General features: G+C 29.3%; 2 protein-coding genes and 1 pseudogene across 4 annotated transcripts; 1 reads left to right on the forward strand and 2 right to left on the reverse strand.

Annotated features, from left to right (window-relative positions):
* Positions 1-585: 585 nt before the first annotated feature.
* Positions 586-5,794, reverse strand: LOC129284632 (uncharacterized). 3 transcript variants are annotated; one of them, XM_054920156.1, is made up of 5 exons: positions 5,634-5,794; positions 4,056-4,294; positions 3,200-3,348; positions 1,962-2,218; positions 586-832 (listed from the first exon to the last, which is right to left on the reverse strand). In XM_054920156.1, exons 1-4 carry the CDS (start codon positions 5,645-5,647, stop codon positions 1,988-1,990), a joined length of 633 nt encoding a protein of 210 aa, XP_054776131.1. In that variant the 5' UTR covers positions 5,648-5,794; the 3' UTR covers positions 586-832; positions 1,962-1,987. The 3 variants fall into 3 exon arrangements, with proteins under 3 accessions (XP_054776131.1, XP_054776132.1, XP_054776130.1); XM_054920157.1 differs by lacking the exon at positions 586-832 and adding an exon at positions 849-1,404; XM_054920155.1 differs by lacking the exon at positions 586-832 and having other exon boundaries at positions 1,772-2,218.
* Positions 5,795-10,198: 4,404 nt separating this feature from the next.
* On the reverse strand, positions 10,199-12,395 carry LOC129284464 (universal stress protein PHOS32-like; annotated as a pseudogene).
* A 5,387-nt stretch (positions 12,396-17,782) lies between these two features.
* LOC129284342 (uncharacterized) lies at positions 17,783-19,983 on the forward strand. The gene is made up of 2 exons (XM_054919787.1): positions 17,783-18,176; positions 19,046-19,983. Exons 1-2 carry the CDS (start codon positions 17,863-17,865, stop codon positions 19,908-19,910), a joined length of 1,179 nt encoding a protein of 392 aa, XP_054775762.1. The 5' UTR covers positions 17,783-17,862; the 3' UTR covers positions 19,911-19,983.
* Positions 19,984-25,239: the final 5,256 nt, after the last annotated feature.

Consider the following 25,239-nt stretch of genomic DNA (forward strand, 5'->3'; position numbering starts at 1 on the left):
TCATCCAAAATGAATTTTATCCAACAACGCGCAGCCTCTATCACCTTATACTTGTGTTTGTGGTAAGAGATTTTGTCCCTTTATATTTTTCAGCCACCTTTCAAATAAAATTAAGAGTTAAGACAATTTTCTATATATATATATATATATATATATATATATTTAATATAAGGCCATGAAAACCGTGTAAGGAAAAAAAAAAAAAGTTAGTTCATGTCAAAGCGTGAGCGGAGCTACTTATAGTTGAAGGGGCATATGCACCCCCTCAATTTGAAAAAAGTTACATGCATAAGATATGAGTTTCAATATTTTATAATTTGTACTCTCTTTTTCTTATACTTTGCCCTCCTTTATTTTAATATTTTAAATTTTAAACCTATTTCAATCTTATTTTTTATAGTCTTGATTTAAAATTTATTTTTTAACTCAAAGTTTAGTGAATATTAATCTATAATTTCATTATATCTAAATACTAATATTATGTATTAATTTTTTGGAAAAAAACAAAACTAGTTTGACTAAACTAGAGCCATGTCATCCTCATCCCAAATGCTAATTAGAGACTAGTAAAAAAAAAAAAAGTAATGAACAATAAAGATTAAAGACTTTAGATTAAACTTGTTGAATGTCTTTTTTGCTAGCTTGTTATACTTGCAATATTGAATTAAAAAAAGAATAACAAAAAAGAAAGAGCAATAGCGTATCTAGAAGAGACAAAATAATTTTTTCTTGTGTCAAGGATCCTAACTCCACCACTGTTCCTCTTAAACCAATATCCTGGCTTTGTCACCGTGTCACAGCATATAAAACTCCTGCACCCTTCAGGATGATTCTACAAAATCAGTGATTAGATTGTCATTTGATACATGACAAACAAGTCAATTTACACATTTATTCAATTCTCTTAAATCATAATTAAAAATAACAATCCAATCTTTTATAACCAAGTTCCTAATTTTATTGATAATATTCGAGACCCCTTTGGGTGTATCACTACTTCCTAGTAACTGGTAGACTGAGCAGAGGGCCAACGCTAAATTGATGGTGAGCTAAGGGGCAAGTTTGTTACTATCTGTAGTTTTCAAGTTAGTTGCATACTGAGTCCAGAGCGTTGACATCTTGCTTTTTAACCAAAGACGAGATGGAAAAATTAACAAAGAACTTCGTCCAAAAAAAAAAAACCTAAGAACAGTTCTTTGGCCTTTTCTTTTCTTTCTTTTTTTTTTTTTGGCCCCAATAAATAAACAATAGGTTTTGGTACAGATTTATCCCATTGAAGACGAAACAAGTTTTGGTACAGATTTATCCCATTAAAGATGAAACAAAGGCATGAATTCAAGTATGGAACCAAAGAATCCTGCACTGAAGGATGTGAAAGAGAGACATGTCGCTGCAATCTACCTTCTATGTCAGCAGCCAAAGTCAAAAAAAAAAAAAAAAAATCTTAGATAGAGTTAAACACCACCTTTGACAATTAGAAAGACTAAACTAATTATTTTTTTATCACTCACAACTGTTCTCCAATTAGGAATAAATTACACAGGGTGCGCATAATTAGGTACTTTTTCCAGAAAAACAAATTACGACAATGGAAACTATGAACCAACTAAATCATATATGTTTGCCAGTTCACCTACATATGGAAATCAAATGCAATTAATTGTTCAAAGGAGGATTTAATATTAAATGTGAGTATCTCTTTTAGTAGAGATTTCAATCTTGGATCGTCACGTTTTGAGAAGCTAGACCTTTCCACTAGCTCCAACTCCCATTGATAAAGATCAAACTAATTATTAAAAACACAAATAAGCAATCCAAACAAACTTTTGAGTGAAACCTGATATGTTTGTAAGTTTTTTCATGATTAGTTCAGTCTACCTATATTTTATAGGCAGGTTTCCCAAAGAATTTCAAGAGAAACATAGACAATTCTATGTCCCAATTAATTTTCTCTAACTTACCATGCTTTGGCAATCACCTCACCACATCACTGAATGATATTTTGTGACTGGTGACACACTTCCCTTATATCATGCTCAGTAACAAGCCTAGTGCTGGGAGAAAAATGGGTTGCAGAGGGAACATCGATCTCCGCAATATTATCAGCTACAGATTCCAGAGAGAAACGAGATCTGATTGCCTTAATTGTCTTTCGTACAAATTCCGATCGAGGCAGAAATTCATTCATTCGACATACAAAATCCATATGGCCCCTAGCCTGCAAGAAGAAAGCTGTGTGAACACAATGACAAACCAAAGAAGCCCATAATACAGGTGGAAAAACCCTATATCCTAAAGCCAATACAAGGATGCCAAAAAAGCAAAATAGAATATCCCTAATAGGTGAAGGGACACTTTGTTTGACTAGTCAAGAAAGTCAAATCAACTTATTTTGGAATCTTGGATTCGAGTCTAACATATGCAGCTGTGTTAAATAAAAATGCCAAAGACATCCCTAAGATATCGGTGACAGGTTTCCCAGGATATCAAGCAATGGAATGAGGGAGGCGGGGGGAGTATCCCAGTTCAGAGATCATTGGAACTCAATATCAACGGCTTCTGGCTACTGTGAGGATTATACCATTCATTAAGGACACACACACACACACACACACACATGCGCATTCTGTTCTCTTTCAACTTCATTTTTTCCAGTTCAATGAGAATCTACAAGTTTTACCATGAGAGAACAAGAAATCTCTATAAAATGTTCTTTTTACATACAACAACATCAAGATTTATCCTATTAAATAAGATTAGCTATATGACTGCATAGCATTATTGTGCTCTACTCGCAACCAACTCTTCCAATATGCTATTCAACAATAGGTCTTGATTACTATAAATTTTTATTTGTCATGTTTAAAACCACTAAACACATGAGAACAATCACACTAGAGAAAAACAGATGCGTGCTTAACATGCAAAATTCAGTGTGCGTGTCTGTGTGTGTGTTTTAATGTTTTAGCTGGCATAATGCAGGATAGCATCCCCTTCCTTTTTCTCCCAGAAACACAATACGCAATATCTTAGTTCAATATTTAGAGAAGTAATAATCATTCAAACCAATAAACTGTAGATAGGTGACAACAGGAATTAGCACTAACAGATTCCATCAAACTAGAACCAAAAATATTTTAATTGCAAAATTTTGAAAAGCAAATCAACAGCAGACACAAAAAAAAAAGGGTATTCTTACAAGTCGGTAATTGGGAGCCTTTGCTGGTAACTTGAGGTAGGCCATGTTCTTAACCTCGTAATCCCATAAGAAAGATGTGTGGTGGATCCACCTGTGCTTGATTATAGATTGAGCATTTCCACCAAACTTACGATCACCAAACACATAATCTACAGGGAAAGCGGAATCAAAATTTCATTACATGAATCTTGAAAAAGATACAGATCTGATTCCATCAAAACTTCATTATAAGATTCTTAAAAATGATACAGAACATTTTATAGAATCTATAGAGTTACTTCAGAGAGGCCATGAAAACTTGAAGCTTGATGGTTAGTGTGCTGCACATTCAACCTATAGATTGCAAGTTCGGACGGCAGATTAAAAAAGAGTTACTTCAGAGAGTAAACTCGTTCCAAATGCAAGACGTGTGCTTGTTTTAAAAGTCCAAAATCAATACAAAAGGACACAACAGATGAAGGGTGAAGAGTGGAACGGTTATCAAATACAGTTTGTCTTATGAACAAACAACCAACAGAAAATTATTAAAATCAATTTATTAAATAAAGCCCCTAAACCAAAAAAGAATATGTTTCCATTTTCAAGAATAAAATATATAAAGGATAACAAAACTTCCCAAGTCTTTTACACTGATGTATCTATGTATAATCTATTGTTGAGAACCAATTATCGAATATCAACCCCAAAAGGATATTTTTGTTTGTTGGATCTAAGCCAAGGATTTGAAACAGAATGCAACAGCTCAATTGACCTGACACAATCAAATATATGGATGCTTTAGATAAATGTATACTTGGTGATGGAAGGGTTCTATGAAACTAGACAAGGCACAATGGTTAAGGGGCAACCTATGTACCATTCTCGCAGAGCTGGAAATCACCAATCCCTTTGAAAACTTCACTGTATAACTGACCACTCCACGACATGATGGAACGGGGAAAGGGTTGAATATCTGGAACGGCATCTTTATTACATATGAGAGTAACAAATATGGTCCCTTGGTCAACAATAACAGTGCCTCCCCCAGAAAATCTTCTGATGACAGGAATCTGATCTCGCAACACAGACCTGACTTCGACAAGTTCTGAAAGTTTCCTATGTAGAACATCCACTTTCAGATAGGACATTCATTTTCATGCTTATTTTTACCAAAAGCAGAAACAATAAAACAAACTTTTTCTTCTCCTTAGCATATCAGCAGCAGATCAAGAAGTGACTATTGGCAAGTAATTTATGTCATTGGGAAAGAAAGAAGACCATCAATACACAACCTATGATTCTGGACCATCCAACACAAACCATTGTGAAGTAAAGTACACAAGTGCTTCAGGTGGTGTGGTTAACTTACATCCATTTTGATGAGTTCATGTTGGAACCTTAAACCTACTTAAAGCTCATTCTGTATGAATGCTGGAAAAATAATCACTCACTATCATCTTTATGCAATATCTGGTATGCCATGAAACAATCATTAACGATATAATTCCTTTTTTATACAGTTTAAAAATAGGGGCACAAGTGTTATTTTTCATCTCTAAAATCACTTTTTATCATATCTTTTATTTCATTTCACTCAACTTCGTATTCCAAACATGCCTATGTGCAAGCAAGGAAGAATTTATGTACGAATTTCTCATCCACCATTGACAAGGCACACAACCAAGAAAACATAGACGGCAAAAGTGGGTTCTTAAGCTTAAACTTGTAAACTTAAGGATACATTTTTTCAATCAAATTAGGATGTGCCTTTTTTTTTTTATTATTATTATTATTATTATTCCTGATTACCAGTAATATTACTGACAATTGTTCTTGAGACTTTTTTTTTTAATTTAGAATTCACTTGTTCTAATATGATTTGATTGAAGAAAAATGCCTTAAATATATACTGAAACACATAAGTTTAGAATTCACTTTGGAATTAACCTATGAAGCACAGATACTTCAAAAAAGTAAACATATCCGTATTCGATACGTACCCGATACGATACTTATAGGATACTTATGTATCCCCTATTATAACATTTATAATATGATTTTTTTCCAGCAATTTTTTATTAAATCACTTAAAAACTTAATAAAACACTTAAATATTTTAGTTGATTGCTATAAATATTTTTATATTACTTTAGAAATATTTGTTTAGAAATCAAAATACATATACCTACATTATAAAATGTTGAAATTATATTATAAATATCCTCATACCCGTATCTTAAAATTTTAAAAATTCATCATACCACCATATCATGCTATATCGTATGGAACACCCATACCTGTATCTATGCAACCTAGAATTAACTTGTTCATCAACTTGCTAATTGAACAGAAACTAAAATTTCAAGTTACAAATATGTGAATGAACATAGAAGCTGCACAACACCATATTTGAAATCAGAGAGTAAGGAACCAGTAAAACAAATGAAAAACATACCCAGACAAGCCCATTACAATGGCAGGGGAATTTGTGCCATCATTAATCAGACACCAATTATCTGAACTAGTCCGGAGCAGCCGTTCCTCTAAGGACAATTGTTCCAAAATAGGAACCCCTTTTAATCTAAATCAGCTTCATCAATGGAATCCCTGCTTCTCTTGCTTTTACCCACCAAAGCCATGGCTCTGCACTTTGCTTCCAACTTTGAAAGGAACCCACTTCTAATGGACAAGAAATGAATTCAAACCAATGGAAAGAACGGCACTTCGGAAACAGAAGAAGAAATGGGATGACGACACTATATCAAAAATGCTACGAGGAGGGTTTATCAAAAATAAAAGGAAAAAGAAATGCTACACAGAGAAACCGGGTCTTGCGGCTTGATGAGCTCGTCGTCGGAACTCTGCATTCTGAATTGTGGATATGGGAATTGATTGGATTTCCAGCGGCGTTGTGTACTAGTGTCGTCTTATACAAGAGGAGGGCTTAGCCCAGAATGAAAATACGAATTGTGCAGTGAACTAGTGATTTTTGGGGCATGGACTTTTGGCCCAAAAAATAGACATTCAGTTCTGAATTTTCTCAATTCCCACTGAAAAATCAAGAACTGAATCCTTTACAGTAGAGATGCCTCGTTTAGTGCTTGATAATACTTTAAATAAAATTGACTCCCATTAAAAAATAAATGTGAGTAACTAAAAAAAAATTATGTATAAATCGCAAATATAACTTGTCATAATCGTGAAAAAATCGCATTTGCCCCATTTCATAGTAAATTATAAAATTTTATTTATAAATTATAAAATTTTAGTTACAAATTATGATATTTCAATTATAAATTTGAGAAAACCAGTTATAAATAAAAGAGCAGAATGATATTTTTGTAATTATCTATAATTAAAATTCTTAATTTATAATTGTCTAAATTGATATTTGTAATTTATTTTCAAAAATTTTATTGAAAACTTAATTATCATTAATAGAATCTTTTTGAAACCTAATTGTCATTCTACATTCAAATTTGTTATCTTTTGTCAGATTATTGTAAGTAGAGCAGTCAATAAAAATTGAGTCAAGCCTTAAGAGCTCAAGACCATGAGCATGTTTATTCTAAATTCATTGTTTTTACCAAACCTGACCCATATTGATATGGTTTCAGGGCTGCCTCCAAAAGCCCAACTATTTTTTTTTTAGATTTTAAAATTTTAAATGTCTAATTATGCTATTGGTTCAAAAAAAAAGTATAACGGTGCTAATGCGTATATAACTCCAAATGACTTGAATTAAATGTTTAAAGGACAATAATAAGTTCCAAAGTATAATGAGAACAACACGGATCCCAAAATAAAATTTAACAAGTTTAACAAATTTCTAATCATATTATACATAATTTCACAAATTATGCTATTTTCATATATTAATTAAAAAATTAAATTAACCGAACAATTTTAATCTTGGAATTTTGTAATATTAACACTTCTTTTTTGAATACAATAATATTAACAATTTCAAACAAACAATTTTCAACAATTTTAACCACATGCTAATTGAAAAAAGAAGAGCAAGATATAGGATTTAAAAGAACTCCTGAGCCCTAGCCTCGTTTTAAAAAGTATACAAGGGTCAAGTTTAAAAGTTTTTTTTTATGAAAAAAATTCCTCATTTTTCAAGATTGGCCTCAAAAAAATACAGAATACGAACAAGTATCTTTGAAGAGCCATCCCTTTTTCTCTACTTGTAGGTTATAGAAGCTCAACGCTTAGGGACAAAGAATGGATCTACTACTCACTGGTTGTGTAGTTTGTTAGAGGGAAGAGCTCTCTACAGAGCGTAAAAAGTAGGGATGACAAAAAAATTATGTTCAAAACTTCTTCAAGATATAAGCAACACTATATTTTAAGCTTAATTTACCCCACCTATATTCCAAATTTGGGTGCAAATTATGTTGATGACAAATTTTCTTCAGATATATAATAATATATATATAACACATATATCCCAAATATCATGTGAGCCCACTCGTCTAGTTGATTCAGAACTAAGTCATCACAATTAGGTAATCAGGATCAAAAAATGGTTTTTTTAACAATGTGTCCATTTTTTGGGTCACCCCTCAGCATAGTTCACAATTCCAAAAGACTCAAGCCTCTCAAAGAATAATTTGATATATATTTCTGATACACTCAAAAATAAAGGCAATGTGCTTCAATAAATAGATGTGATATGAGAAATGAGTAATAATAGAAGTATTTACATATAAACAATGAAATAATATCTTAAAGTGATGCCTTTTAATGAATTAAGCTCTTTATTCAAAAGTCACAACCATATGTTGGTTAATTTAATAATTAATATTATAAAAAAATTATTTAAAATAACTTTTCATAAATAGTTTTTCTTTAATATGTATAGTTTTTTTTAAAAAATAAATTTCCTTTCATTGAAGTGATACCCTTTTATTTTAATAACGTTTCAAAGTACCATTAAAAATCAGAAAAACATGAATTTAGTGATGACAACTCTCTACATAACCTTTCATAAAGATCCTTAAGTGTATAAAACATGAACTTTTTTAAAGCACATCTTGAAAACATTTTAACATAGTTTTCCTACAACTTTTTTATTTTTTAAATAAAAAAGATCAAATTCAAACAATTCACTACCGACAATGACGAAAACCCTAATTTTTTTTCATGAAGGACAAAACTTAATATTAGGGGCATTTTTGTTTAAGACTTGAAGAAGAAGAAGTAATTAATTCGGCTAGCAAACATGGGAATTTGATAGAACTTCAGGGTAAGTATGGGCCGGGGGATATGTTTAGATAATTCTCTTCTCGACTTATTTTGATAAGTTAATCCAATTAGCTTAACTGATTAGATTGTTAAGCTAATCTAATGTTCTTCCAAGTTCCAACAACACTTTCATATGTGTATACATGTGTGTAAATTAAATTTTAAATAAGATGACCCTAAGATTGTTAATCAAAGCCCTAGATCTAGCAATTTTAATATGAACACAGAAGAACTTGACTTGATTTGACCAAAACACCCCTAATACAAAAGATTAACGATATAGAGCCAGGTCAACATTTTAAAGTCAGATTGAGCACGAAGAGGCCTCTAAACTAAGAAAATGGATCATTTCAATATTTTCTCTCCGTACACAATTTTCTTCATTAATTTATGGTTGGAATGGTTGATAAAGGAGTTTATTAATGGATGAAATATTTGGTTTATTAGTGAAATGATCTCGAAAGCAAGATTCACTCATTTTATGACTAGACTAAATAAATAATATATTTTCTTTAATTCATAGTTAGCAATATTTCACCATAATACATTTCCAAACACAAACCAACATTGCATATCTAGTTTACCTTTGTAACGTGATTCCAAACATATCAAAAGTATGGAGATAATCTATTTCCATTCCATAAAGCAATATTTTAAGATTTGGATTGAATTGAATGTTGGATCATTGAAGAGAGCTATTAATAGCTTGATGTAGACCCAACAATCATTTTATGGTTGAATTGAATTGAACCATAGTTAAACTACTATTGAGACAAAAATTGAAGTTGAGCTAGAAATTAAAATGGTTTTTAGAAAACTTAATAGGTCTAAACATAATTTAAAACGCTAAAAAAATTTTAAAAAATAAGGAAAATTCAAAAAATTAGACTTCATGAAAAGCCAACTTTATTTTTAAACCCTTCACATTCACATGGACATATTTAATGATTTAACATCATTTTTCTTTGAAGATGATGATAGATACATACAAATACTTTGAACTTATTCATACCTAATTTAACAAATATCTACTTATATTTGATAAATTATGAAATTATAATTTATAATATGATTAATGTATGGTCATGTGATATGATTTTATTAGAAAATTATATATAATATATTATACATATATTTAATATTATTTTATTTAATTATTACGTCTTTAATTTGATCACTGATTTAATTAATTAAAATCAAAGCCTACAAACTTTTTTTGCTTCAACATTTGATCTGGCTTGTAAAACTTGTCATAAAAAGCAGACAGCTTATTTTGACTTGAGTATACATACTTGAATTTCCGGGCGTTCTGACCCAATTTCACTCTAATTAAGCCCAGTGGGTTATGCAATGTGCACAAATACCCTTTTTTTTTTTGGGGCAAAAATGCGCACAAATAAGGTAAAATCTCATCCACAGACCACAACTCAATCAAATCGGATCGTATGAATTGAATACCGAACGTTTTATCCGCCTATATGTCAACATTCAATGAAAGGACATATTTCATATTAGAAGTTGCATTGAAACTTCACAAGGCATTTGACAGGCTTGAAGATAAAGAATGGCACAAATTAAGATAACAGAGCATGCGAATCGTTTAAGCATAAGTGGACAGAGTATGTCAATAATAGGCGCAATGGCAGACAAATACGAGTTTGGCCATCCACTCAAAGAGGCTAGTTCTAACTTAGAGCCGTCAAAAATGCCAAAATAAGATTCCTCTTTTCGCACGCAATGAACCAACATTATTGGCCCTCGTGAACGTTTACACACTAATATATAGTTATATTGCTAAAAACTTGCAACATATTCAATATTAAACCGATAGATCTCTGCAGAACAACCATAACCTTTGAATGTTTCTGGGAACACTGTGATCAGATAAAAAGATAGCAATAAAAAGATCCTACATTAATACACCCAAACTGAAAAGATCCTCTCCACTAGGGTCTTTTCTTAAACAAAAGAGAGAGAAAAACTTACTAATATCATCTGATAACAAGCATTCGGCTCCTTTGCTGTAAGGGATTTCACGGAGGATTGTTTTCCAACAATGATAGGTAAACAATGCCTACCCGCGTCAAATTGCAAAAAAAGAAGCAGCCTACCAGATGATGCTTCTGAATTCCCAAGAATATTGGGGAACAGTTTAGTACTACCCCTGTCAAACCATGATCAATATAGATACACACACACACTCTGCTGATTAGTATTTAGAGGCAGCTAAAGCATATCAGTGCTGGGGTTTTGGCTTCTTCACAATCATCACAGTGCAGTGAGCGTGATGAGCACAATAGTCACTCACGCTTCCTAAGACCCGCCCTGCAAATACACAGCGTCAAATAAATTGATATTTTCAACTTCAAGTCGAGTAAAAACCTTTTCTATATAGTATCTAGTACTCACCTCTTTATAGCTCCATAACCATGACTTCCCACAACCAATATAAAACATGGTGTTTGTCACTGCATCGCAAAGCACATTTCTGGCGTCCCCTTCTATTACTTCCACCTCCACATCATTTACCTGATGATACATTCAGGTAATTTTCCCCAGGATAAATAAATAGTATTTCAATTCTCAAACATTAGACTTTTGTTTCCCTATTTTGGCCCAAAATATACCGTTACATCACACTAAAACGGTAGATAGATCCAAAAAGTTGGGAGGGAAATACAACTACGGACACAACATAACAAACTACAACACCACATCAACATCAGCTAAGGGAAAAATCATTAATCAGATTTTTATGATGAGTCTTTCTTTTTCTTTTGTTTTTTTTGTTGGTGGTTGATACAAATGATTATGAGTCTTTTAAATGTGAGGCCCAAATAAATGGATAAAATCAGATAAACAAATTACAGTAAAATGCTATGATCTAATTAATTTTCCAACAGCTATGAATGGACGTTTCTGAATTTCTAATGCAAATTTTCTCGAACAAAAATTTTTAAGTTATAATCTCTGATCTAATTCACCTCTACAAAAATTCATGTTACTATTTTATTTTTCTTTCAGAGAACCCTCTGGTTGCCCTGCAGACATTGACAGTTCCAAAGGAAAACAAGAACCGGTCTTCTTTTTTAAAATCTTCCATGTCTCTACAACTTCTAATATAATCCATTAAAAGAATCTCACAACTTCAGACTCTTGTAATATTGAGGCAGAACCTATCATCAAATTATAATCATCAAGCTATGAAACCGGAATCAGAAAATCAGTTACTCCAGAGACTTTTTCGCCTTCAGTTTCCTTTCTCCCTTGTACGATAAATCTCAGCAAATACCTCGCAAGAATCGCTTCACTTCATAGGAAGATTGAAGTTGCCGAAAGAAAAATCAAATCGCAAATGGAGGAGACGAAACTGAATGATGGTAATAGAAGGTTAAATGGCCAATTAGCCAGTATTCAAAGTGATAACTACTTACCGATTTCTTGATACAAAGCTCTCTGGCCTTTTCAACAACTCTTGCAGCTGTTCGTTTTAAATCCGCCTCAACAATGGGCAAAACGTTATTAGCTCCTGTGAACAATTAATGCATTCACACATCGTTGACGACAAATTTCAGAAATAAAGAAAATGTAGAATCGAGGAGAAAATGGAGTACCAGGGCCGGCTAGGCCGACAGCGGAGATAGCAGAAGGTCTGGCGTGAACAAGAATGAGCTTGAAGAGAGGATTAGGGGTGGGCGTGAAGAAGTGATCGAGCGTCCACTTGAGAGCATAGGCGCTATGCTCACTCTCGTCGATAGCCACCATCATAACTTGCTTTTCCGACGTCGTCGCCATGGAAGCTCAGATTTCGGTCACCGGATCGATGGCTCGCACCTTCTATCAATTCCTATTGGCTTGGTTGGAACGCTACCCCAGTACAGTTCGGCTCATGCTAAATTGACGCCATATTTATAGTCGAAGCATAGCCCAGCAAGAACAGCTTCAAAATTAGGAGCAGCTGGAACGACGTCGCATCCTTCTAATGTCCACATGCAGAGCTTGAACCAACGGGTACAGAGCATAGTGGCATGTAAGGATTAGAACGCCAGGCTGTTTAATTGTTGCTATCGTTGTAACTGGTAAGCACATCATGTTGTCGATGTGTTTTGACGTTTTTATCAAGTCAATTTTTACCTGCGATAAAAAATATATAAAATATTTTAATCTAATTTTACTTTTAATAAAATATTTAGTTATTTTTTAAAATTAATATTATTTTTTATATTTATTTTATTTAATAGAGTATTTTATTTTAACACAAATATAAAATATTTATTTATTATGGGCACTTAAAAAAACACATTAATACCATCTTAAATACTAAAAATACCTTATATTTTTTAATATTTAATCTCTTAAAAAATTTTACATAAATATTCTTCAAAGTATAAAAATGCCTTATTAATGGAGGAAATATTAGTCTAATCCATAATATAAAGTACTTTTTTAATATTATATTTAAAAATATAAAATATTTTTAACGTGTATTTAATAAATTTTTTTACCAAATGCTTTTAAATTAAAGAGTTTAATTAATAAAATTTTTAATTGAGAAGCCTAATAAAATAAAAATAAATATAAAAAATGATGTAATTTTAAATCAAGTATATTATTTGGTTACGTCGTCGCAATATTTTCATATTACTCCAAACTAGACTTATCCTTATCCTTTTAAAAATATAAAATAATTTTAATCAAATTATATTTTTATAATAAGCTAGTTAATTATTTTTTAATTTGATTTATTTTTTTTATATTTGTCTTTTTTTAAGTAAGGGTCTCACTCAGATGTGAATGGTTGATTTATTTCTTTAGTGATGATATTTTAAAAAATTTATTTATTTCACATATAAAAATTAAATTTCTTTTATATTCTTGAATATATAATCTCAAAAAAATATAAGATATTATTTTGAAAAAAAAAATAAAGGAGTATAAGCTATTTGGTTGGAGATGGGAAGCAGAGAAGAGGAAAAAAAAAATAATAAATTGGTTTTACTAAATAGGACATGGGATGACAAAGTTGTAATAGAGAGATGATGTCAAATTGAAGTATCATTAGAAGAAGCAAAAGGAAAAATTCATTAAAACATTTCTAGATTTTGTAAATCAAGATGATTAATTAAAATTTTATTGGACAACTTGATATGCTCCTTCATTTATATATATATATATATATATATATATAATATAGTATCATACTATTTAAGCAAAATTGATTCATTGTAATAATTATATTTGAAAATAAGAAAATTGAACTAAACTATCATAGATTAATTAACATAAATAAATATTAATTATTTTTTATAATTATAAGGAGTAATTTATAAATATGCAATAAATATTTATTAAAATATGTAATTTTACTTAAAATAAGTGAAAAGTAATAATTTCTTTTATAAATAAAAACAGAAAGAGTATTCATTAGGAGTGATATATGTTCCTTTTGAAGACATCCAATAAAATTGAATTTTTTTTTCCAACCAATAAAATGAAACGAAGTATAAAAGATAAGAGAAATTTTTGATAAAATATGATATTGAAATATTTTTCGATAAAATATGATATTGAAAATTAATGTATTTAATGGTGATGTTCGAGAGACATCTGTCGCAGCGTGGCTTGAGATTTCCTCACGCGCGATCATTCCTGTGGGCTGGGTTGGAAGTTGGAACGCTTCTACTATTTCAGTATGGACAATTCAGTGGCGCTGCTAGGAAAGCAAGCCTGGGTTTGAATTACTTCCTCCATTTCCCTACTTCCTCCATTCCCCCCCCCCCCCCCAACACCCACACACACACATTCTCTCTATCTCTCTCTCACTGTATCTCAAAATTTAAAAAAAATTAATGAATTATAATAATTATGTTTAAAAATAAAAATAAAAATAAATTAAAATATCCTGTATTAATCAGCATAAATATACATTAATTATTTTTCGTTAATGTAAATTATGAGAGTTAATTTAAGAAATATGTAATAAATATTTATTAAAATAAGTGATTTTTTTATATAAAAAAAATAAAAAAGTAATAATTTTTTTTATAAATAAAAATCGAAAATGTAGATCAATGTCACTGAAACAACGTCGTCAAACCTCTAACATTCATCTTGCGGCTTATGTATATTTTCATTAATTTTATTTATAAGTTACTTTTAATATATTTTATAAAAAAAATTTAAAATTTATTAACTTCTCTAAAATTTTAATAAATTTTAAATTATTTTTATTAAACATATCTTTATCTGAATTGCAATATAAAATATTGGTAATTGTTTTATGGTTTTTGAGAAAAGATATAGGCAAAACCTTAATTTCTTAAATATTTCACTTTTTTTTATTTTATCCTCATAATATATGTGTGTTTAATAATGACAATTGAAATTTTAATATATAAATTATTTTTTAAAAAAGAGTACATTTATATGGGAGTAACCTGATAAAAAGTTGGGAAAATGATAAAAAATTTCTTTAAATTATATAAATAAAATTTTAGTTTTTCAAAATGTCATAATACTCTTAAAATCTCTAGAAACTTTTTTGTTATTAAAGAATTAATATAAATGATCAAATTATCCTTAATTCAAATGTCAATTGCCATTCACAAGTCTTGTCCTAAGATCACAAAATTTTTTTTTTTTATTATAAGAATTCAACGACAATTCACAAGTTTGAATTAAAGACAATTTGATTATTATATTAATTCTTTAATGACAAAAAAATTTTTAAAAATTTTAAGAAAATTATGACATGTTCAATGATCAAAATGTCATTTATATAATTCAAAGAAATTTATTATTATTTATCCTAACAAGTTAGTAAACCACTTTTTATTATTAAAATAAAAAACTCTTCTTTTTTAAGAAGTGGAACAACAAGCATATGCTACTTGTTACTTGGATGTTATAACCAACCTTTCAAAACAGCTGTTCAAGGATTTGGATTGATTGGCTCCATCCAGCGCTGTCAATACTTAAGAATGCCATGTGCTTATTTTCATGTTTTTTTTGTCTTTCTTTATCTGTAAGAAACTAATAATTTCATAGTATGATGTGGGAGATAATCTCTACTATATATTGTAATTTTTTTTATTGTCATGTTGTCATCAATGAATGAAGTCAATCATTGGTGGATGTCAATGATTGACATTTTCTTAATTTATTTATTTTTTAATTATTCGATGTGAGATGTCTTAATTATTAACTAGGAGCTGCAGAATGATTAAAATTTAATTATAAGATTTAGTGTGTATTTGATTTCACGTTTAAGACTATCAAAACTTCGATGAAAGTGAGCCATTACTTGATTTAATATAAGTCAAAACACAATTACTTGATGGAAGCTCAAGTTATAAATAAGTCCTCATTTTACATAAAATTTTTATAAGGACAAAACTTATGTATTTAGCTTTATATATTTAATATATTTTTATTCAATCAAATCAAAGCAAATGAATTTAATGTATTGATAATATTAATAATAAAAATTTATTATAAAATAAATAATATATAAATGATACACATATATTAATTTAATTAAAAACAAAACACCTTAAGCATATAAGGCTAAATATATATGTTTTTCCCTTTTCATGATATAGTCTATAACTTTCATTTTTCCATGTATTCTTATATTGGCTCAATTAATGCAAGGGTGTTTTCAATAATTCCCCCGGATTACTTATTAGCTTGTTGATACTGTATATATTCCCTCCGTTTAAAAATAAAAGGTATTTTTAATTGAATCTCATCTTTTAATAATGTAGTTATTTACTTTTTAAACTAATCCTATTTTTTTTATATTTATCCCTATTTTAAAACTCTATAATAAATATAAAGTTATTATTAATGGGGGTACTTTTGAAAAAAAATAATAATTACACCTTGAAAGACTAAAAATATCTTATATTTTTGAACATCCAACTCTTTAAAAAATATTTTATATTTTTGAATGGAGGGAGTAATTATTTACGGTGCACAATTTTCATGTATATTATAAATAAAAACATATGGCTACGTACATGTCAAGTACATTGCTTTTCAAATTTTCATTGATTAATTCAGTTTGATTATTTATTCGGCTTGGAGAAAAGTTATACAACTTTGGTAATATTATCTACTATATGAGATTAGGTTTTAAAGACAAGGAGGTCTTAAGGAAGAGGCAATTGATTCTTTCAGAACACTTACGTGCATGATTAAAATTAAAGTCGCAATACACATAAGGCTCTAATTTATTATATCTCTTTTTGTTATCTGTTAGATTATTGTCTAGGCATAAGAGAACTGATAAAGTTAAACTTTATAACCAATTAATATATAATAAAATGAAATTATCCAGAAATTTTAGCTTTGCCATTTTAAATTAGGGTTAAATAATAATTTGACTTCCAAACTATAAATTTATTAGAAGTTTTTGGAACTAGTCTAATTTTTTTGTGTGTGTAGTATTCCTCTCACCTTTTGAAAACAGTATAATGTAATTCATATTGTTAATAAAAATAAATTTAATTATTAGTTGACCATAAAATGATATAAATGACCTAGTAAATTTTCTTGATCATTTTCTTAATTTTTTTAGCCTTTTCTATCATTTTCTTGTTAAGCAACGGGTAAAGTTAAATTTCAAAAGTTAAAAGAATATTGTATAAAAGTTTAGAATTTCAATACTCTTCAATCTATAATTTAAAGACAAAATTGCTCTTTATTCTACATCTCTTGTCTGGCTAGTGGCTCCCTATCCCTAACCATCACCAAATTTTAAAGGGAAAATAATAATGAAGGATCGCAAAGGAAATTCATATCAATTAAAGGTTAGTTGTTGTCAAAATTAAAATGAAAAAAATCTCAAATGAACTGTTGTTAATTTATAATTAGTTATTATTAAATTTGAATAGATACTTATTGATAAAAATTTAACTTGAATTAACGAGTATCTATTCTGATTTTGATAATAAATAATTCTTGATTTATATAAATTTTTTTAACGGTTTTTGATTGATATTTTTTCAATTTTAAATGTAAAATGATCGACAGTGGACTTTGACTTTCAATTGCCAAAACCTAAAGAAAGAGTTGAAATTTCCTCGCAGCTTCTTTAATTTCTATGCTTATCTTTCTAATTGCGTCCCTCCCCTAGTTTTATATCAATTTCAAGCAACTTTAAACAAATGTACTGAATTGGCCAGGAAATGGCAGATCAAATTGATTAGAATTTTGGGGTTATCTTCTTAGCTGTTTCCTTAATTTTTTTATAATCCCAAACAACATAAGGGAAGGGGACACAAAGTCTATAATAATACCATCAAACGCGCTAACCCCAACAATATAAATCACAGAACACAATTACGGTGAAGCTCATCAGATCATCATGCAGAAACAAGTAAGCTAATCATAAGAGGAGAGAGAGAGAGAAAGAGAGTGAGAGAGAGATGTACGTAACGAGACCTCGATCTCTGTACAAAAGGGACCCTGAAGCTCTTTCGCGTACGCCAGAAGGACCAAATCTCGGGTACCTAGTACTTCAAGATGAAGAAGCTGAATCATACCGTTGTTTTGGCTTGTGGAAGAAGGGAATCAGCAACTTGCCATTCCCTCAGAACAGGAACTTAACCATTTCCTATACAGTGCATACTGGAAGTGGCGTCATAATTTTACGAGATGGAGTCATGTTCATTCCTGTTCTTAATCAACCTTTGTCTTCTAATCTCTACTATGTCATACGAAGGAAAGGGAAGCACCAAGGGTATGCGTGCGTTAATTTTTCATCAATATATAATTGAAATATAATATTATTATAGTTTGTGTCTGGATTAATGTAATGTGAATTTGGGTTTGAATCAAATTTTTTATTTAAATATTTAAAAATTTATGGGATTTTGATTTGATATAAATTCAAATTTATGTTTTATTTTTTTGTAATTTTAAATTCTCTTTATATTCTTGTTTGAAAAATGGAAGATTGAGAGTAATGAATTTACCTTTAGTTTGTTTATGTTTATACTAGTGCTATTTCTATTGCTCTTATCTCTTCTATCATATATCATTCTTGTTGGCCTCTCATCTGTTGAAGAACATATATAAACTTATTATTATTAATTTTTCATTTTTTTCCTTGAAATCCCAACTCATTTCTCTCTTTGCTTTGAATTTTATTTTAAGAAAAATTATAATTAAAGACCTTAGAAAACTAGTAATTAATAACGATTGAGGATCACAAAATTGTGAAATTGAGTTTAAGGATCATGGTCCTTTTTTGTAGTTTAAAAAAAAAATCATTTGACTAAAATACTTCTCTTTAAAATGCACAATTACTTAGTTAGTGTGAAGGGGTTTTTAGTCAAAATATTACTTCTTTTTAACAATAAAGAGGACAATGGCCCTGAAATTTAATTTCTGGATTATATGGTCCTCAATTGTTATATTACTTATTTTTTCAGGTCCTTAATTATAATTTTCTTAATTTTTTACACTATACAAATAAAGAATTTTAAATGCCTGAATTTTAATTAATTTAAATTCGAATCCATCAATTGAGCTGCTGTCTTAGTTTAGCTTATTGATCAATCACTTTGGATAGCATCATCACTCCAAGGACTAATTATTGATGTACAGTGAAGCAAGCACATGTTCAAAGGAAGAAGACCTCGGGACATGTTTCTGTTGCAATTATATCAAAGACGTCAAAACCAAACCTCTAAATCCCTCTGATGAATATCAACAATTTGAGATTTTAAAAACGTTTTGTGGACACAGAGCCAAATCTATTGCCTCAGATGGGTTTGCTCCTCTGTTCTTGAGAAGAAGAGGTTGGTCTCTCTGCACCGCCGCACCCAGCCATTATCGTTTAAGTGAAGCTCTTGGCGTCAACCCTACCTTGCGAGCGAAGTTACCACCTTTCACCTTCTCATCATCACCATCGGATTGCTCCGAGCCGGTGGTTGTCGGAAAATGGTACTGCCCGTTCATGTTTGTGAAGGAAGAAGGAGTGAGTGTAAAGGAGCAGATGAAGAAGTCAGTTTTCTATGAAATGACGCTTGAAAGAAGGTGGGGTAAAGTTTTCTCTAAGGAAAACAATGGGAAAAGTAATGAAGTGTTTGTGAATGTTGTGGTGGAAACAGAAGTTGCAGGGATGGGTGATGGGAGAGAAGATGTTTGGGAAGAAGGAAGATTTGGTGAAGAGGGTGTGATGTGGTTTAGGGTTTTGGAGAGAGGAGAGAGAAAGGTAGGGTTGAGAATGGAGATTGTGGAGAGAATGAGATGGGAAGAAGAGAGAGCTGATGATTGGGAGGGAAAGAATAATGAGAAGAAGAAAGTGAGATTTGAAAGAACTGAGAAGTTTGATGGAAAAATTCATGAGTGGGAAAATTTTGGGTTTTATGTGTTGGTGGAAAGTTTTGTGTTGAGGAGAATGGATGGAAGTGTGGTGTTAACTTATGATTTTAGGCACACAAATCATGTTCAGTGTAAATGGAAGTGACCCAGGTGTCTCAAAACTCTCTAATGCTTCTTTGTAATACTTTATATATTTTATTTGTTTTTTGTTTTTTGTTTTTTTTTATCATTAGCTTTTAGATAAAATATTGGCTTTTAGATAAAATAAGATAAGATATATTTTAGTATTTTGTGGTCATGAAAATATACTATATATGTTTTTAAAGAAAAAATAAAACTGCAAAATTTCATGTATTTTTTTAATATTCATTTAGTTCTTTGGTTAATTTTCTCTCATCAAGTGTCCTACTTTAGAGGATGAACTATTACCAGCTGACTTCTGTCTCGGTGTGGTTCATTAACAATGAACTACTTTGGGTGCAAGTGTAAGCCGAGTCATTAGTACACAAATTAAATATAGACCAAAAGAGAATGAAATTATTAATCTAATAAATAAGTAAAAGTATATCTTTAATTCTTTAACTTTATATAAAATTTTATTTTGATTTCTTAATTGTATAAAGTGTCTTTAAATTTTGTTAAGCATAACATCATTAGTTTTATTAATAAAAAATGTTGATGGTGAACTTTTAAATTAATATGTTGAAAAAATATTATGAAATGTTAGTTTATTAAGTTTAATTTTTAAAATAAAATGATTGCCATGGAAAAAATTATCATATGATATTAAAATTGTTAGAGCTATTAATTAAATTAAAAAGATAATTTATAAAATTAAAACATTATATAAAATTAGAGAATCAAATATGCATTTTTATAAATGAATAATTGATAGGAAAAATAACAATCAAGGACTGCTAGAAGAAATTTATATCAATCAAGGATCACTTGTTATTAAAACGTAAATGAAAAATAAGCTTGAATTGACTATTGTTAATTTAGAATAAATTCTTATTAAAACCAGAATAATACTTATTAATAAGAGACTAAACTAAATCAATAAATATTTATTTAAATTTTAACAAGTGATGATTAATATAAAATTTTTTAGCTGTTATGACATTAAGAGACCCGAGTGATGGATATATGAGCATGAGGAAGATAATGGGTAGATCTTTTTTTTATTTTTTGGGTGAGAGAGAGAGAATACCTTCCCATAGAGAAGGAAAATATGCCCGTGAGATTAAAAATAAAAAGTCTGGCGACCTATGTGAGTGGTTTCTGTTTTTTTTAAATTATTTTACAATGCAGTTTTAAATTTTTTTGAATAAAAATATTTTATTATGTTAATTTAAAAAAATTAGAATTAAAAAAATTGATTGATAGTAATTATCACCGTTAATTAATAGTGATGGCTTGTAATAATGATTGATCAAAGTGATAATATTTTTAATAATTAAATGTAATGTATTTTAAAAATAAAAAATAAAAAAAATACTTGTAAGATGTTTTATTTTTTTTATAAAATTAGAAAATGAGAATAATTTTGAAAAAAATTAAATTTAAAATATCTATCTAAACAAATTTTATAATTTTTTGTTTTAAAAAATTATTTTTAAAAACAGAAATCAAATGCGATCTACATTTAGGGTCTATTTGTTTTTTGTTTTTTGAAAAACAGAAAAATTTAAAAATTTATTTGGATAAGTTCTTTTTATTTAATTGTTTTTATTTTCATTTTTAAAAAATAAAAAATAGAAACAACATTAAATTATTTTTATTTTATTTTTTTATTTTTAAAATATACTACATTTTATTATTAAAAATTATAATTACCATTAAGTACTTTTAACCATCATTATCTGTCTATTTTCTAATTTTAAAATTACTTGTTAATTGATATAACCAAACAAATTTTTATTTTATTTTACTTTATTTGAAAAATAATTTTAAAAAATGTATTATAAAAAATATTTTAAAAATAAAAAATAAGAATAAAAACTAAACATCCCTCACTTTTTCTTATTTATTTGTTATTTCTGGTACGATGTTTTTGTTTGTTTTGCTATTGGTTTGGTATTTTCTTGACCTTTTGGGCATTTAATATGGGCTAATCATCTCAAAAAAAAAAAAAAAAACGTAACATAGTTGATAGCCGAATATATGTTATTTTACATTTGCATTCATTGCTCTCAAAATTATGTACCTACTAATAAAATTTATTAAATACAGTTTATAATCCTATTTTTTTTATAAACTTTCAATAATATTCTTCATTAATAAGAGAAAGAGGGATTGTAATTTGTTTTAGAAGTGAAATAATTAGGGATAAATCATAATATTGCAATAATTATCATCAATAAAATATTATTTTTTGTCCAAAATGTCTAATATCTTGAGATACTAAATTGTTTTAAAAATATCTTATTCCCTCCGTTAAAAAATGTAAGATATTTTTAGTCTTTCGAAGTATAATTATTGCCCTTTTTTTTAAAGTGCCCTTATTGATAATGATTTTATCATTACTACGAAAAACGACATAAATGACAGTTTTTTTACTTATAAATGATGAACCATCATTTATGACCCTGCTATTTAAAGTCCTCCTAAATAAATGACGATTATTTACCCGTCATTTATTCTTTTGTATAAATGATAGTTAAATAATGTGTCATTTAAAATATATTTTTCTATATTTTTTGTAAGAATAAATGACGAGTGTTTAAAATACTCGTCATTTATGCTTATCATAAATGACGGGTAAATTTTTAACCGTCATTTATTGTAACCAGACAATAAATGATGGGTAACTATTTTCTCGTCACATATTATTTGGTTATAATAAATGACGGGCAAATATTTGCCCGTCATATATTCTATGGTTTTTTTTAAATAGCAGTCTATTATTTATAGCAATCTTCCTATAACAACTATACAAATAATAACCAAACAGCAATTTCAACATTTTTATGCATGAATATCAATTGAAATTGAATTATAATCATTAAAAAATGAAATAAAAACTAATCTCTTATTCTGATCTATCAAGTAACCAATGTATATAATTTTTTAAAGGAAGTAATTTACCAACTAATATCAAATAATGAGTGAAAACTAGTAAAACTATAAACACTAATCATATTTGCACTAAATCTATTAATTTTTCATCTTTATGCAATGACCACACTTGGAATATGTATTGATACCATTCTTCAATTACCTCATTTATTTGTGTATGCCCAAGTTTTTCAATGTAAGAATCTTCATAGTACTGTAAAACATAAATTATTCACCATAAATTTATTTTAATAAATTAAATTCATTAGGAATTATAAAGTGAAAATTAATTGTTGGCATACTATCACAGGAATTGTGCTTTCATTATAGATAATGATGTCTTTTATGAACCTCATAACACAAAAGCCACAATCCAAGCTATTTTTCATTTGTTTTGGGTACTACAAATTAAAGAACCAATGAGTACATATTAATGCATTAAAAAATTATAAATATTTAAACTAAAAAATGGTATTAATTATCTTTATTATATTCCAAGTGTAGGCTGCATCGAAATTTGTAAATGACCTTGGAATTATTTGTTTAGTATTTGTGCGGTACAACATAATTACCTTAATAAAAAAAGAAAAAATATGTCAATATAGAAATAAACAAATAAATATATAAAATACTTATTTTTTACACTTACGTATTAATCAACTCTAATAAAATTTGTCTATTCTCTAGTTTTTCACTAAGAGAATCAAGATAATATATTCTTGAAGTGCTACCATATGGTTCAGTGGCAATCAACATCCTAATAGCATTAACAAGTGTTATAAAATTATAATTAAGTGACTAAATTAATCTTAACAAATCCATTAATATAAGTAAGAAGTAGGTTACCCTTGGCAATATGGTATTAAGAATAATGTCTCCTTTTGAGCCATTGTTTTAAAATTTTCACTTAATTGCTTGGCTTGATCTAAAATCTTGTCCTTTTTAATTAAAGCATGTGCGCCAACCTCATGTGGACTAACAAAACGAACTTCGTTTGCAGGCCGAAAGGGACAATAAATTTTTCATTCAAGCACCTACCATTAATATATCAAATGGATTAGTATATATTTAAAATACTAATTGTTCATATATGAAAGATAATTTACCGTATATAAAAGCTAAGAATAGTAAGGCTGGTCATCTAATGTTGCAGTACTTCATCTATAATATCGAGCAAAAGCATATCATATTGGGGTACACCATATATTCCTGCCTCGAATGGAATTTGCAAGATCAGAGGGTTAGAACTATGAATCATTGCAAACACCTAAAGTAAATTTCAATGCTGGCTTGACAATTGAGACTCTTGTTCAGGTATTGCTACATCGAGACAATTTTTGAAGAAAGCTTAGATCAGGGCACAGTCTTGTTCTTGGATTGTGCATCTTTGTTAGATTTTTTTGGACTTGATATCTTAACATTAGTAGCTTGCCATCTAATAAAGCTACCATCGCCTCTCCTACAATCCCTGTATCCTCGGTGGAAATAGGTAATGGATAGTTGAGATCTTTAAGCACATCAATAACAACTCGTACATAGGATACAGTGAGTACCATATTATGTAATGTGTCTCCAAGCATATTGAACACTCGATTGATAGCAACCACATGACTATTTGGGCTATTTGCTAACAACTCACAAATATTTTTGCCCTATATTAATGAGTAATATACTATATTAATGTTATGGAAAATACAAATAGTGAAACATAAGTGAAATAAATAAGTATTAGTTTACCTCAGGGAGATTTTTAACGGGCTGCGTTACACTAAAACTACTTTTCCCGCTAGGATTAATATGAAACTCTCCCTCCTGCCTTTCCTTGTCTTTTAGCAAGGTATCAATCAATTCTCGTTGCCTAGCTAGCTTCTCTTTCAGTGTGGCAATCTTAGCCCTTGCGCCCACGTCCTCTGTTGACTTCATCTTTTTTTGTGTCCCAAATATTTATTTCCGTAACCCCTAACCTGACCGGAGTGTTTAGGATTACTTAGTGCCTTGCCCAAGACATCTCCATCATCAGGTAGGTCACTTTTCTCTATCTCAGCCTATGTAACATATAGCGAGAAAGTTAAGTTTATTAATTGATTATAAGAAAAAATGACAATATTAAAATAATATACTTACACATTTGTTAGCAAGTTCCTGAACACGTTCGTCAATAATTTTTCCTTCTTTATTGGTCTGGGCTTCTATGAAGAGTTTATGACGTGAAACAAAACTTGCTCCTAAACCCTCTTGCTCGATCTATGCATTTAAATAAAGTTGAACATTAATAGTGCACATATCAATAAAATAAACTAAAATTATATAATTTAAATATTAACATACCATTTGCTGCTCAATTCCTGCACATCATATGTGCCCTTTCTTATAAGGATATATATTTTTCTCATGTAACTCTTTCTTTTGGTTGCTCA

Source organism: Prosopis cineraria, unplaced genomic scaffold (assembly GCF_029017545.1).
Source record: "Prosopis cineraria cultivar Desert tree isolate PC_DT_omini unplaced genomic scaffold, ASM2901754v1 PC10, whole genome shotgun sequence".
Lineage (NCBI taxonomy): Eukaryota > Viridiplantae > Streptophyta > Magnoliopsida > Fabales > Fabaceae > Prosopis > Prosopis cineraria.